Source organism: Caenorhabditis briggsae (assembly GCF_000004555.2).
Source record: "Caenorhabditis briggsae complete genome, chrX, whole genome shotgun sequence".
NCBI lineage: Eukaryota > Metazoa > Nematoda > Chromadorea > Rhabditida > Rhabditidae > Caenorhabditis > Caenorhabditis briggsae.
Genome location: NC_013491.2, coordinates 13033548 through 13046714, shown reverse-complemented (window position 1 = coordinate 13046714; position 13167 = coordinate 13033548). Strand labels below are relative to the sequence as shown.

General features: G+C 36.1%; 6 protein-coding genes across 6 annotated transcripts in view; all 6 read left to right on the top strand.

Moving 5' to 3' along the window:
* Positions 1 to 792, top strand: part of CBG16710 — a gene marked incomplete at both ends in the record, with an annotated part of 3213 nt that extends 2421 nt beyond the window's left edge. The window contains 2 exons of the mRNA XM_002645008.1: positions 140 to 219; positions 440 to 792. Coding sequence (XP_002645054.1) covers positions 140 to 219; positions 440 to 792 — 433 coding nt within the window. The remainder of the gene's footprint in view (positions 1 to 139; positions 220 to 439) is intronic.
* Positions 793 to 4294: 3502 nt separating this feature from the next.
* Positions 4295 to 5314, top strand: CBG27811 (the record flags this gene model as incomplete). Its single annotated transcript, XM_045239977.1, has 3 exons — positions 4295 to 4511; positions 4561 to 4892; positions 5258 to 5314. 3 exons carry the CDS (start codon positions 4295 to 4297, stop codon positions 5312 to 5314), a joined length of 606 nt encoding a protein of 201 aa, XP_045099882.1.
* A 1817-nt stretch (positions 5315 to 7131) lies between these two features.
* On the top strand, positions 7132 to 7849 carry CBG27810 (the record flags this gene model as incomplete). The annotated part of the gene is made up of 3 exons (XM_045239976.1): positions 7132 to 7240; positions 7370 to 7441; positions 7494 to 7849. 3 exons carry the CDS (start codon positions 7132 to 7134, stop codon positions 7847 to 7849), a joined length of 537 nt encoding a protein of 178 aa, XP_045099881.1.
* Positions 7850 to 8191: 342 nt separating this feature from the next.
* On the top strand, positions 8192 to 8852 carry CBG27809 (the record flags this gene model as incomplete). The annotated part of the gene is made up of 3 exons (XM_045239974.1): positions 8192 to 8291; positions 8372 to 8443; positions 8494 to 8852. 3 exons carry the CDS (start codon positions 8192 to 8194, stop codon positions 8850 to 8852), a joined length of 531 nt encoding a protein of 176 aa, XP_045099880.1.
* A 1593-nt stretch (positions 8853 to 10445) lies between these two features.
* Positions 10446 to 11095, top strand: CBG27808 (the record flags this gene model as incomplete). The annotated part of the gene is made up of 2 exons (XM_045239973.1): positions 10446 to 10668; positions 10713 to 11095. 2 exons carry the CDS (start codon positions 10446 to 10448, stop codon positions 11093 to 11095), a joined length of 606 nt encoding a protein of 201 aa, XP_045099879.1.
* Positions 11096 to 11557: 462 nt separating this feature from the next.
* Positions 11558 to 12674, top strand: CBG27807 (the record flags this gene model as incomplete). Its single annotated transcript, XM_045239972.1, has 4 exons — positions 11558 to 11666; positions 11717 to 11788; positions 11836 to 12182; positions 12669 to 12674. The coding sequence occupies 4 exons, from the start codon at positions 11558 to 11560 to the stop codon at positions 12672 to 12674; spliced, it is 534 nt and encodes a 177-aa protein (XP_045099878.1).
* Between the last annotated feature and the right edge of the window lie 493 nt (positions 12675 to 13167).

The window sequence follows — 13167 nt, the reverse complement described above, 5'->3', positions numbered from 1 at the left end:
CGATTTTTTTCTTCAACACATTTTGCAATTGTTAATAAAAAATCTATTGAAAATGTTTTATTGGTGTTTCTCTTATTGGTTTTCATCCCAACTGAACATATTTTTCTATGCATTTTTTTACATGTTTCATCAGATTCAGACTGTTTCAGATGTCAAACGACGACGATGAACCATTTGAGAATCTGATGAAAGAGATCGACAAGCTGTTTGAAGAGGCAGGTGAGTATTCGAGATATATGCTGGAATTCGAGCAGTTCTCTGAATTTCCAATTCATTCAAAAAACTTTAACTCTGAAATTCAATAAGTGAATGGAATGCAGCTCCAAAAATGAACGAGAATCAACAGGAAAAGCTGAAATCTGTCCAACGCAGCATTTTGAAAGTCTCAATTGGTTAGTTTTCCAAAACATACGTTTTCCTATTTGAATTTATTTTTCAGATGAAAATCGAAAACTTCAAAAGGAAGCAGACAAAGAAATTGCAACCGCCGCCACCCGCCAAGATGCAGTGTTTAATGAGGAAATGGAAGAAATTGAGAAATTTCTCAGCGATATCAGAAACGCTGATAAACTGCAACTTGTGGAGCTCAAACTTGATCAGATGCATCTACGTCGCCGACATGCTGTTGCAACAAAACTCTTGAATGAGGCAATCGTGAAGAGAGCAAAGATGTCATTAATCAACGAGAGGCTAATCAAAAGAAAACAAGAAAAAGAAGATATTGCAAAATTGGAGAGGGATCTTCTGGAACACAGACTCCAGACAAGAATTACTTTGAAATTGAAACTCTAATAAAATTTTTGTTGTGCTACCTAATAAACTGTTGTTGTGTTAACAAACTTTTCTCGTTTTTTCGAGGCGAGAGATTTTTGCGTGACAGTACTGGGTGTTTCGCTTTCTAGAACTTTTTCCTTTAGGGTCCCACTTTTCAGTCCCCGCACAAGAGTTTTATAATATTTATCTGAAAATAGTTATAATTTCTATCAAGTTTGAAATAACTTTCAATTCTCTTGTCACCTGAAATTCTATCTATTAGGTTGGCTAAAAAATAATGAGTGGCGTGTTTGTCGGAACGTATTTCTCTATCCGGAGAACATTTTTACTCCCCCTTTTTTCTATTCAAAAGAGCGTTTTTTTGCGCATCGTTTGATATATAGTCTCAGTTTGCCATTCTGTTTTTTTCAATTGGGAATCCCGTTTAGAAAACGTCGTTACAAAAAATGCGCTCCCTCCTCGCAATTATCAGAAGTATCCTTCTTTTCTCGAAGAATATCGCCTTTCTCGATTCTTATGTTATGTCGAGTGATAAAGTGATTCAATACGATAATACTACTAAGAATAGACAGCGGTTGTCCCTCGGAGAACCAGCCAAAACAACTCGAAATGAGAGATTAATGAAAAGAAAGTAATGCTATGTGTATGGTGGAAGAGCAAGGGTTTTGTATGTTTTGAAGTTCTGGAAAAAGGTCTAACAGCCACTACTGAACTATATCAATGATATTTGGGTCAAATGCAGCAAGCGTTGAGACTTCAAGGTGTGAATACACCAACGACAAAATTCCTTCATGATAATGCTCGGCCGCATGTGTCAAAAGTCACTCAGCAGAAAATCGAGGAAATGGGCTGGGAAGTTTGTAATATCCAGTACAGTTCCTATTCTGATCGTCTCTCTATCCTCAATATGTTCTCCATTCGACATCGTAGGCTAAAAGCTCAACTAATTCTTCTCTATAAATTTTTAAATGGCTCCGCCTACTTTCCTAACCTAAATGCACATGTCAAATACTCCTCCTCCCCTCGTCGCCCTATGAACTTAATTATTGTTCAGCCCTACTCCTCTGACTATTTTTCTTCAATTGTTCCCCTGTGGAACGCCATCACTTCCCAAGTTACCCGATTTCTCCTACCTTCCGAGTTTGAATCCTTAATTGCTTCCAGTATTACCCGTTATTGATATATTTGCTCCCTATTTTTCTTTTTCTACCGGTTACATCTTTCCTGTGTCAAATATCTAAATTATCCCGTTTCCCTTCCCCTACTCACTAGGAAAGGTGTAAACTGGGGTATGGGACTTTGATATGAGGCCTATATCATTCGAAAGCTGAGAATGAGACATTTTCACATATATATTCAAAATTTTGCTGCCCACATTCCAGATCCGAAAAAATCGAATTTGAAATTTGGCTGAAATTCGAATATTTTGAGGGCCAGATCTCCCCCTTTCTTATATGCATTGTGGAACTAGTTGAAAGCAGCGACTGGTGGTGTAGCGGCGAAGAGGGAGAACGGTAACTGACTAGGGTTGGGTTCGATTCCTTTCTCCTTTGTTTGTTTTTGTTTTTGTTTTCGGTCTTTGTGGAAATCTTCAAAATGTTCCGAACACATTTTTCAAAAAAAATTTCATTTTGATACTGAAAAATTGTACTTTCTTAAATGTTTTAAGTAATATCTAGTTTTTGACTACTTCGTTAATCAACACTAAACACTTTCACACAGCTTTTGTTTGTCAAAGTTCATAAGGATGGTTCGTTTTAAGAGCCACACATCAATCAGACATGATTTGTGTCTATGATTTCTCAAATTTTGAGTGTTACTGGGCGATCATCGTAGTACTACGGTTTGTTGAAAATCAGAAAAAGAATCAAAATGTCTTGATCCCGAGAAGAAAATAGGTTATCAAATTTTGTAAAAACCTAATTTGCTTGTTCTTTTTCGTTTAATACCTTTTCAGCCGAAAAAAAAACTTACAAAAATTTTCAAAAAAAAAAGTCAAGGGGGTACCCCATGGAACTTTTTTTCAAAGTTTTTTTCTGAAAAAAAACGCTTAAACTTGGTCACATTGTACAGAAACTTCTAAATTTGCGATCACAATCAAAAAAACATCCAAAATCTTTTGTAAACCATAACTTTGTATTCTCAAAAGTCAAAAAGTGGTTTGAAAAAATGACTCAAAAATAGTTTTCAAAAGCATGTAACCACAATTTCAAACAGTTTCAGAGAACACAGTATGATCCTGTAAGTTTATCATGTTTTTTCAAAAAAAAAATTTTTTTGGAAAAAAGTCATCATGGGGTCCCCCCTTTGCTTTTTCAAAAATGAGATTTCAAACTCGATTTTCTTGAATATGGTAAGTCCGCAGCAAAATCGAATTACATTTTTGAAAATGTCTCATTTTCAGCTTTCGAATGATATAGGTCTCATAACGAAGTCCCATACCCCACACACAACCTTCCCTAGTCAGATCGGCCTCGTGAGGGGCATTTTTTTCTGAGTCTTTCATGTCTTGCCCTCTAATGTTTTATTAGACCTAATCAATAAACAAATTAAATTGAAAAAAAGTTCTCCCTCATCCGCCAAAAGCTTTTGAGTTAATCTTGTCTACTTCCTTTTTTATGAAAAATTCAATTGATCATAAAAACAACCATTATTTTTTAGCCAACCTAATAGAAATGAAAATTTTTCCACTTCTTGCTAAAAACAGTGTTATATTATATTGGTGCAGTGCTAAATAACAGTAACCGTAAACATTCTAACACAAGGACACCCAAATCGTCTTCTCTGAACCCATATATCTCATTTCCTGTGAAAAAAAATCGAAATACAGTCGACTGGAAAAATATTCTTGACATCATGGTTTTTTTTGAATATGTTTCTTTTCATACTTGCAACGGACCAACTCGTATTTTTTTTTATCCGAATTTCGGGAAAACCAGTTTCTGTACGAACCTCCGTTCCGCGGGCCGGGCCTGCTCGACATCGACCTGGAACGTAATTTTACAACTATGTTACTTTTCTTTTATCACTTTATCCTAATTTATGACTTCTGACACGTCCAGATAACTATAATAAACAGACGACACGTCATAAATCATTTTGGAGCGCAGGCCGGCCATCCATGGTCCCTTCCTCCTGATTCTTTTATGCTGCCGCTGGAGAGGTATTCAATTACACGACTGCTCATAAAAAAACGGCTTGTAAAAACTTAAGGAACCGCCTCTTCCAGAGATGACTTCTGTTTCTGGCTGTCTAGCTTCTAGGAATTGCTAGTGTTTCTGATTTTTTTTTCCAACCAGCCTGTTTGCCGCGCCGCCGGCAATTCAAACAGTTGGCTGGTACGCCTTCGGCGCGACTAAATCTATATCTTTTACTGTTCGTCGCTTCGCTCCTCTGTCTTACCCAAAGGTTCACGTAAATTTATATTTTATTTGAACTTTTTCAACGTGCTCGGACAAACCAAGAAAGAGACACGCAACTTCATTTATTTATATAAGAATGATTTCCACATATTTTCAGAATGAGCGAAAATCCTCCCAACCCGATTTACGACAAAGACAAGCATCCATTTAATTACATGCTGGAACAGATGACTTTCATTTTCAAAGATGCCGGTAAGTGTTCTCTATATGCATTTTCGCTTTTTGTACTGAAAACATTATTTTCAGGAAAGCCGACTGAGGAACAGCTTGCGGTTTTTGTCCGTTGTGTGGAAAATGTGCACACTGCAAAAACACGTAAGTAGTGATTCAAGTGAAAATTTGAAAATTACCAAATATTTTTCAGATTATGAGAATGGAGAACTCGACCGCAGCGTTGAAAGGAGAAAACTCAACACAAGAGAGAACGTGGCAGCTCTGGCAGAATGTGAAAAGAAAACTGAATGGCTTGTGGATATCGTCACTCCAGAAGAACATCGTGAAATTTGTAAAATTCGACTGGAAACCGTTTGGATAGGTCGCGAAAATGAAGACCTGAAAAGAAACTTAAAATATCAGTTTTTGCTGTTTCAAAAGAAAGAGTTGGAGCATATTGAAGAATTTGGAAACAAAATGACCGATCATCATCTTGAATGCTTGAAAATGAAAATGCCTATTGATATGTTGGCTCTCTCACTGGTTAACGACAAGGAATAAGCGAACATAATATTGATATTTCGTACCCGTTTTCAAAATCTATTCAAAAAGCCTCTAAAGTACTGAAATTTCAGTTTCAGTACCAAAAAATACATAGTTGCGAAATCTCGGGCCGGCCCGGGGTTTGTACAGACGCTGATTTTTTTATTATTTTTTTTCGAAATTTTCGAACCATTTTTCAAAAATTTGAACAAAAACGACCTATTTCTGACTACTTTCTACTTTCTTGAAGAATGTAACTTTTTTTAATTCAAAAAAATTACCCAATTTTTCATTAGAAATTTTTCAACTGTAGTAGGCGGCCCGGCCCGGTCTTTTGCAACTATGAAAAAATAACTTTTCTGTAGAAAATCGGCAGTTTTCAAATTAGATTTTCTCCACTCCTGGAAGGTTTTATGACTTGAAACCTTCTGTGTTATTATCAAAGTTACCGTATTTGCTCTAATAGGAGACCACCTCTAATAGAAGCCCACCCCGCGAGGTGCTTCAAAAAATAAAAGCCCATGGGCTTCTATTAGAGTAAATATGGTAATTCAAAATTCCAGAACTTTCAGAACTTCAGAACTTGACAATTTCTTAGTTTCTGAATTTTCTGGTTTCTAAATTTCGGAATTTCAGATTTTTAGAATTTAAAATTTTTTCCCAAAACTTCAGAATTCCTGAATTTTGATTTTGAGATCATGGAATCTCAGACATCCATAAATTCGGAATTTTAGAATTTAGAATTTCAGAATGAAAATTTCGAATTCTCCAAAACACTGAATTTCAGATGTCTTATTTTCTGAATTGTCAAATTTCTGAATTTAAAAAAAAGTTTAAAAATAAATCATTGAAAAGAGAAGCCCACCCTCTGATTGACGCCCACCTCTAATAGAAGCCCACCCTGAGAAGGACGTTGAAATATAGAAACCCATGTGCTTTGATTAGAAGGGATATTGTATGTGGAGTTTCATACTTTTACATGTTTTTTTGAAAAAAAAGTTTAAACTGGGAAGCTTGCGCCCACCCAAAGTGTTGCCAAGTTTTGAAATTTTCCATAATTTTCCCGGAGTTTTTTTTCATGGAAATCAAGTGAAATAAAAATCCCACATAATTTTAAATATACCGAAAAAAATTTCAAGTCCTAAGACCTCCTAAAAGTGGAGAAAATCCAATTGGAAAATTGCCCATTTTCTACTGAAATTTTAGCAAATTCGAGAATTCTTAAGCAGGTTTGAAAACAGTTTTATAGGTATTAAAAGACACTTTTCTCTGCTGTATAGGTGATTCGTCCACTTGTAAGCATTATTTTTTCCCCGCCGCCACCCAACAGATTCGTCTTATTATTTCTTGTTTTCCTTTAATATAACATAAAAATTTTTTCAGTAGCCCTTGGACCTTGATATTTTTATTTTCGTCGTCTTCTTTGTATCCCCCTTCTTCTACCTTATGTAATTCCTTTTTCATGTGACCTTTTTCAAGCTGAGTTTATTCAGTTTTTTATTCCAAAATGGATAATTACAATAATTATTTTTATTAAATTACAATAATTATTTTTGTTTATATTTCTGAATAAATAATTTGTATATCTAATTATCCAATTTCAGTCCCTCTTTTTAGGTTCAGAGTTTGTATATACAGTACTGATCAGTGGATTTTCGGCTATTTTTGACCATTTTCAAAAATCTGGAACTCGACTGTCAGGTTTCCGACTACTTTGAATATTTTGTGGGGTGTAAAATAGACCTAGATTGAGAACTTTGCATTTATGAATTTTTTCGAAACTTCGTAGTTTTTGAGCTATTTGCCGATTTCTGGAAGACACTTGTTTTTTACACTTTTTCAGTACAAAAATGGGCCAAAAATTGATATGAATCGTTATACTAGCCGAGAGCAAAATCAGATAAAATGCATTTCTTCAGATGACCGATTAGATAACCGATCATTGTAAAACTTTTGATGATTTATTATAAACAGTTCTTTTTACCGCAAAAAGCCGACTGACACGCTTCGCAAAGCTCCACCCATTGACCAGAAGTGTTCGCATATCAAATAACACAGCTTCCTGGTCGGGATTGTAAATCGTCCGCCTGTCCGGCCAGAAGACTCCATTGTTCCACCAGATGTGTTTATAGTCACCAGACCGCTTGTGACACATTCCCGCATTTCCGTCACTCCTTTGTTTGAGAGTTTTGCACTTTTTTTGAAGATTCATAACTAATTATACTTTTTTCAGAGCGAAATGAGTATCAGTGATGAATTGAAGGAGCAGGCACTCCATTTCGACTACGAGAACCCGAAGCCTGTTGCATTCTACTTGAACTGTCTGGAGACAATGTTCAACAAAATCGGTCAGTTTGTTCACAACAAAACAATAGATGTATGAGTAATATAAACTCATTTTCCATCCAGTTTTTTTTTGTTATAAATAACTCTTCGGAGTTAGTTTGAATTGCATAAAAAATATATAACTGTTCCAGCTCCAAATGCCACTGAGGAGCAACGCGACAGCTTCAAAGGAATGAAGAGAAACCTTTTTCTCACCCATATCGGTAAGTTCAGCTAGAGTTTCATTTTGATATCCTGCCAACCTGCCTATTTCAGAAACAATCACGTTGATCAAGAACAAAACCGAGGGAAAAATCAATAAAGATAAGGAGAAAGTCAAAAAATGGATGGATGAGTATGATGCTGTAAAATTGTTTGCTCTCGAAGGCGATGGCCGTATTGCTACTGAAGAGACGCTGGAAGAGGCGAAGTATAAAAGAGATAAAGCGGTCAAGGAGATGGAGAATCTCCAGTTTGAGTTGGCAGCCATCGATGACAAATTGATCGCGCAGGAAAAGGAGTACAAGGAACTGGTAAAGAAGACGGAGGTGGAAAACGAGAGAGAGATTGTTTGCCACTATGAAGAAATGGCGGCATTGCAAATGGAACTTGCTATGAAACCATGCCACTAATAAAACCATGCCACCAATTTTCTAAAATTAGCTAGCTGCTTTTTTTTCTTTCTGCAAAATTGCTTCAAATGTTCTGTGTAAAACTTCGTGACGTTTTCTGTGGCAAATTGTCTTATTATTTTTTATGTTATTTTACCTAAAACCCAATTATAACCAATTCACCTAACCTTCTGTTCTTTAAAATTTCGTCGAGCCATTGCTTCATTGAGACTTTTTTCCAATTTTTCATACTACGCGTGGTTACTCACCTTGTGATATTTTTAACAGAATATTTTTCAAATCCTAATTTTTCAGAATAATTTCAGTTTTTTAAATCAGGCAGAAGTATTCAAGTTGAGCAGAATGGAGCGACCGGATGCCGATCGCCCCATCTCTGGTTCGGATGAACTGTTATCAGTCCAGGTCTACTTGTTTCTAATGAAGGGTGCTTTCGCAAGCAGTGGTGGGTTTTAGTTTTATTTATTAGCAATCGATTATACAAATGGGAAATCAACGGAAAATTTCAAATTAAAAGCATTTCAGCTCCCAACATCGACGCAAAGCAGAAATCAGAACTTTATTCCATTATGCACAACGTCATGAAGGCCTCTACTTGTAAGTTAATTAGAAGAAACAACTAATTGCTGAGCTCACTCTATTTACAGGTGATTTCCACAAAAAGCTTTACGATTGCGATGCAAAACTTTTGACGACTAAAAAGAAACACATCGAATCGCTGACCAATGTGGGAGGTGAAGTTGCTACCAGAGCCCAATTTGCAAGGTCAAAAAGCCAAACAATGAAAAATCAACTCGTGACGGTGAAACTGGAAACCATTCGAGCAAACGGCCTGATTTTGAGAGCTAAGGAAATATTGTTACTGAAGCAACGTGCCTTTGAGAAAAAGAAAATTGAAATCGAGTTCGAGAAGAAGAAAAAAGATCTGGAGTTCGAAAAACTGAAGTCAGGTGTTTCATTTAATGCTGTTTTTACTGCCATCCAATATGCTATGTCTGATCTGTAAAAATCTCATCCTCCTTTTTCCAGTTTTGTTCTTATTGTCCCTCGTTTCCCCTCTTTTTTGTATTGCCTCGTTTTGAAGTTTCGTTAAACATTCCATTAAATTTTGGCATATTTTACTTTCATCTTTCCTCTTCCTTCCCCTTTCTTTTTACCGACCTACCCTATCAGAAATTATGACTTAAAAATCCAATAAATGTGTATAGTGAACTTTCATCTAATTTCTAGCTTAACAGATAACAGAAAAAACTCATCATATGAAATTCAGGAAAGTTCAACCAAAGTTACATAACAGTAAAATGGAAGCTCAATTCCTGGGTTTTCAATTTCTTTAGTTTTACTTTGAAGTTAGATCCCTCTGCGGACACCCACCGAAGGCAACAAGGCGGCTATCGGAGGACACGGTTGCAAACGCGCTCTAAGACAACAAAGTTGGACTTGGCAGCACGAAAACAGAAAAACATCTCCAATGCTTCAAATTTTGTAGGAGAGCAATGAGACTGTCTAAACGATTTCAATGCATTTTTAGATAACGTGGAGACAGCATTCAAAGCTAATGAGACAAAGTTCATCACTGGCAAAACCGAGAACATTCTTCCGCTGATAAATATGGAAACAGACGGCACTGCAATTTCAAAATCTCTTCAAGAGAAATGCCAAAAAAAATCGTAAACTGCATTCGAAAATTGTCCAAGAGAAATACAAACTGTAACCGCATTTCTGGTCGAACATGAGTTTTTTAGCTGGAAAAACGGCAGTTGGAAGAACGTGAAATGTACTCTGTTCACGGAAAAAATGGAGGCGAGACATTTGGAAACAAAGCTTTCAAACTGTCGTGAAATCCGAAGAATTGAGTATTTGATTGCCAATATTTTACTAAATTGTTTTTCGTTGCGAATTTGCTTCTGAAATTTTGTTATAGGTTTTACATTCGAATCAAATAAACCACCTCTTGTTTCCCTTGCAAACATCTGCCCTCTTTTTTAGGCATTTACCCACGCCACTGGAATCAGATAGGATCAGATAAGCTCGATCCAATAATTAGGCTATCTAATTGTTCGGCAGAAACGGTTTCAAAAAAGGCCCATCATGGGATTAAGATAAGAGCGTAACAAAGCGAGCAGCTGGCAGTTTTGTACGGATGGCACGTAATTGGTCCTTTTTTTGAGAGAGGGGTTTTTTGAAACATCTTAGACGTGCGCTAATCCCACATCCGGCGGTTTAGGGAAAAAGGATATTGCGACATTGTTAGATACGAATCGTTGCTTCATATTTTCCGACTGTCACCTGATTTCTTTTTATTGAATTTTTTAATCGATCAAAGTGTTTCGTGAGTCAAAACTTCCACACTTAAAACTATATCAATTTTCCAATTACTCTAATACACGTTCCATCCCAAAATGCCCTATTTCCTCAGTCCGACGTTCTAATCTCCGCTTCTTTCTTGGCAGGTGCGTAATGTGCGTGCTTCTCTTTCATTTCCTTATATCGTATCGAGTTTTAGATTTCCTCCTACATATTTTTATTATTGTTTTTTCATTCTTCTATCCAAAGAGACCATTTCATGATACGAATAGGAGACTATACTGATTTTCAGATGTCTACTTCCAATGCTCAAACTCCAACTATTTCAAAAGATGAAGAAAGATTTGGTATGCACAATTTTTTCGAAACATCCGGGGCGCTGTTCATGGAAGCCGGTAAGCGTTTTTTTTTTTTCAGTTCCCAGCTGAACAACATTCTTACAGTTCCCAACTTCGACGAAGCTCTAGCGCAAAAGGTGGTTTCTGCTCAGAATGGCGTTTTGCACTCAAGTAATTGTAAGTTAATTGAGTTTTTTCTTTTGATTTTTTTTCATTTTCAGATCAATTGCAAAAAGCCAACGTATGTTGTGCTCTCAAGATAAAAAAGAGTCAGGACACAGCAAGAATCGAAATTGACAAAATTCAAAACGAATTTGACGTTTTCATAAATTCAATTGAATCAGTTCATCATCAAACCCACTGCGATTGGCTTTGGAACTTCAGAAAACTGCAACAACAAGTCAAAGAGCTCAAAGAGGTCTGCACTCAATTGGAAATACAAAAAAGTCGGATGGAGCTTGAATTTCTGAACCAAGAGTTGGACTTGTATGATGAGTTTGCAAAAGAACTCGCCGATTGTGACCTGCAAAAGGCACTTCTCAAAGTTGATATTGATATGAAAACAGAACGGGAAATTAAAGAAAACAAAGATATTGATTTTTAATCTCCTCTTCATATTTTAAAGACGACCGCCACAACTGAAATGTTCCTCATATAACATCAAAACTATATTTCTCCAGTATCGCAGCTCATCTAAACTTCCCTATTCTCCATTACTTCCTTTCTTGAATAAATGTTTCTTTTATAACCCAGTATAACGAGAGTTCGAAAAGAATCCAATGTGTTTTGTAGCTCAACCGGTAGACATCTGAGCATCGACACGCCCCTTCCATACACCTAATCGGCCGAGTAGCTGTCCCTTCACGGGTCTTTGTCACCTGCAAAACAGCGCGTTAGTCTTATTTCCAATTTCTCATGCATCGAGCATAGTGGTCCTACTCATACGTGCACTGCTAATCCTCTTTTGTCACCTTCTTATTAATTACTCTCATTTCCTCTCTACGTCCATCCCTTTTGCCTGAGTACGCCGCGATTGACTCTACGTGCATTTCTCGTTTCAGTGAAAATGTTTGGACCTGAACAAATTAAAGAAGTAGAAGAGGCGTTTGGAAAAAACAATCCACACCCACCGGCTTATTATTTGAAATTGTTGAAACAGTTGTTCTACGAACTTGGTAAGTGTTTAACCTATCAAATATTTGGTCTTCCAAATTTATATTTCCAGCACCAAACGCAACAGAAGAACAAAAGAATAGACTAGAGACACTGTCGAAAAGTGTAATCAAGTACAATGTTTGTGAGTATCCCTCCTTTCCCTTTACGGTTCATCAATATTTGTTTCAGTTATCCACAAAAAGCTAAATGAGAATACAGATAAAACAACTGGCGAGCACGAAAAGGCTGTGACAGAATGGAGACTCCGTTTTGAGAAAATAAAGAAACAAGCAGCGAAAGAGAAAAACAAGGTTTACTCCTATGAGGACCTGGAGAAAGTTAATACGGAGATGGAAAACATGCACACTGAGATCGCTTTCTGGGACGCTCGCTCTAAGAAAATGAAAGAAGAATTAAAAAAACAAGAAGAGGATCACAAAGCAAAAATGCTCGAAGACAAACGAAATTACGATGCCAAAGTTACCAAAATGACCTTTGAAATGTCGGATTTACAAATGGATTTGGCTCTAAAACAGGTTAGTTTATTAGTAGTCCAGATGAAGTTTCTGATATTTCGAGTTGTTCGAAAATTGAAACTAATGTACGGGTTTTTAAATTAATGTTTTTTTCCTCTCAACCCTCTCATTCCAGCTTGCCTGTACAAAAACCTATAAGCTGAATAATAGTGAATACTGTTTATGGCACTCACCGCAACTACTGCAATGGAATGATTGCTTTAACCGTCAAATTTGAGCCAATTTATCTCGGTTTCTGTGAAAGATATCAAAGAATTTTGAAACAACAAAAAGTTCATGATAATATCAAAAACATATAATCAATTGAATATTATTTAATATCTTTCACAAAAACTAAGATATTTTGGCTCAAAGTTGACGGCCTTCGAGGTCATTCTATAGGCAAAAAAAATTTTTCCGTTTCAAAATTTCCTGCGTGAGCTTCACACAAAACCGAGAAATTGTGTCTGCACCAATCTGTAAAACTACTCTTTTTTTAAATTTCAGATCTAAATGCGGAAAAGAATTAACTAAATTTTGTCCTTTGTTTCTTCACAAATGCAAGCTTTACAATTTTATTGCCCGTTTTTTGACGTTCACATTCACTCTCACACATATAATTTCTCGATTATTCACACTGAATATTGTATGCTTATTCAATAAATTACTCACCGTATTTGCTCTAATAAACGTCCATTCTATACGTGCACTTTGAGCTCAATTATCTCAGTTCCTCTGAAGGGTATAAAAAAGTCGTCAACTGATAAACTATGCATCATATTATCATCTGTAATTTATCAATTGACACATTTTTGATATGTCTCATAGGACCAGAGATAATTGAGATCGAAGTTCACATATAGGCTGAGTTGTTACTTAAGCTAATACGGAGACTCCAAATAATTACCCAATTTTTTTTTTCATACCATTCATATTTCATTCAGCACAATTTTCCAATTGGCTTCAAATAAAACAACCCATTCTAAACATAATTTTTTGAATTAAT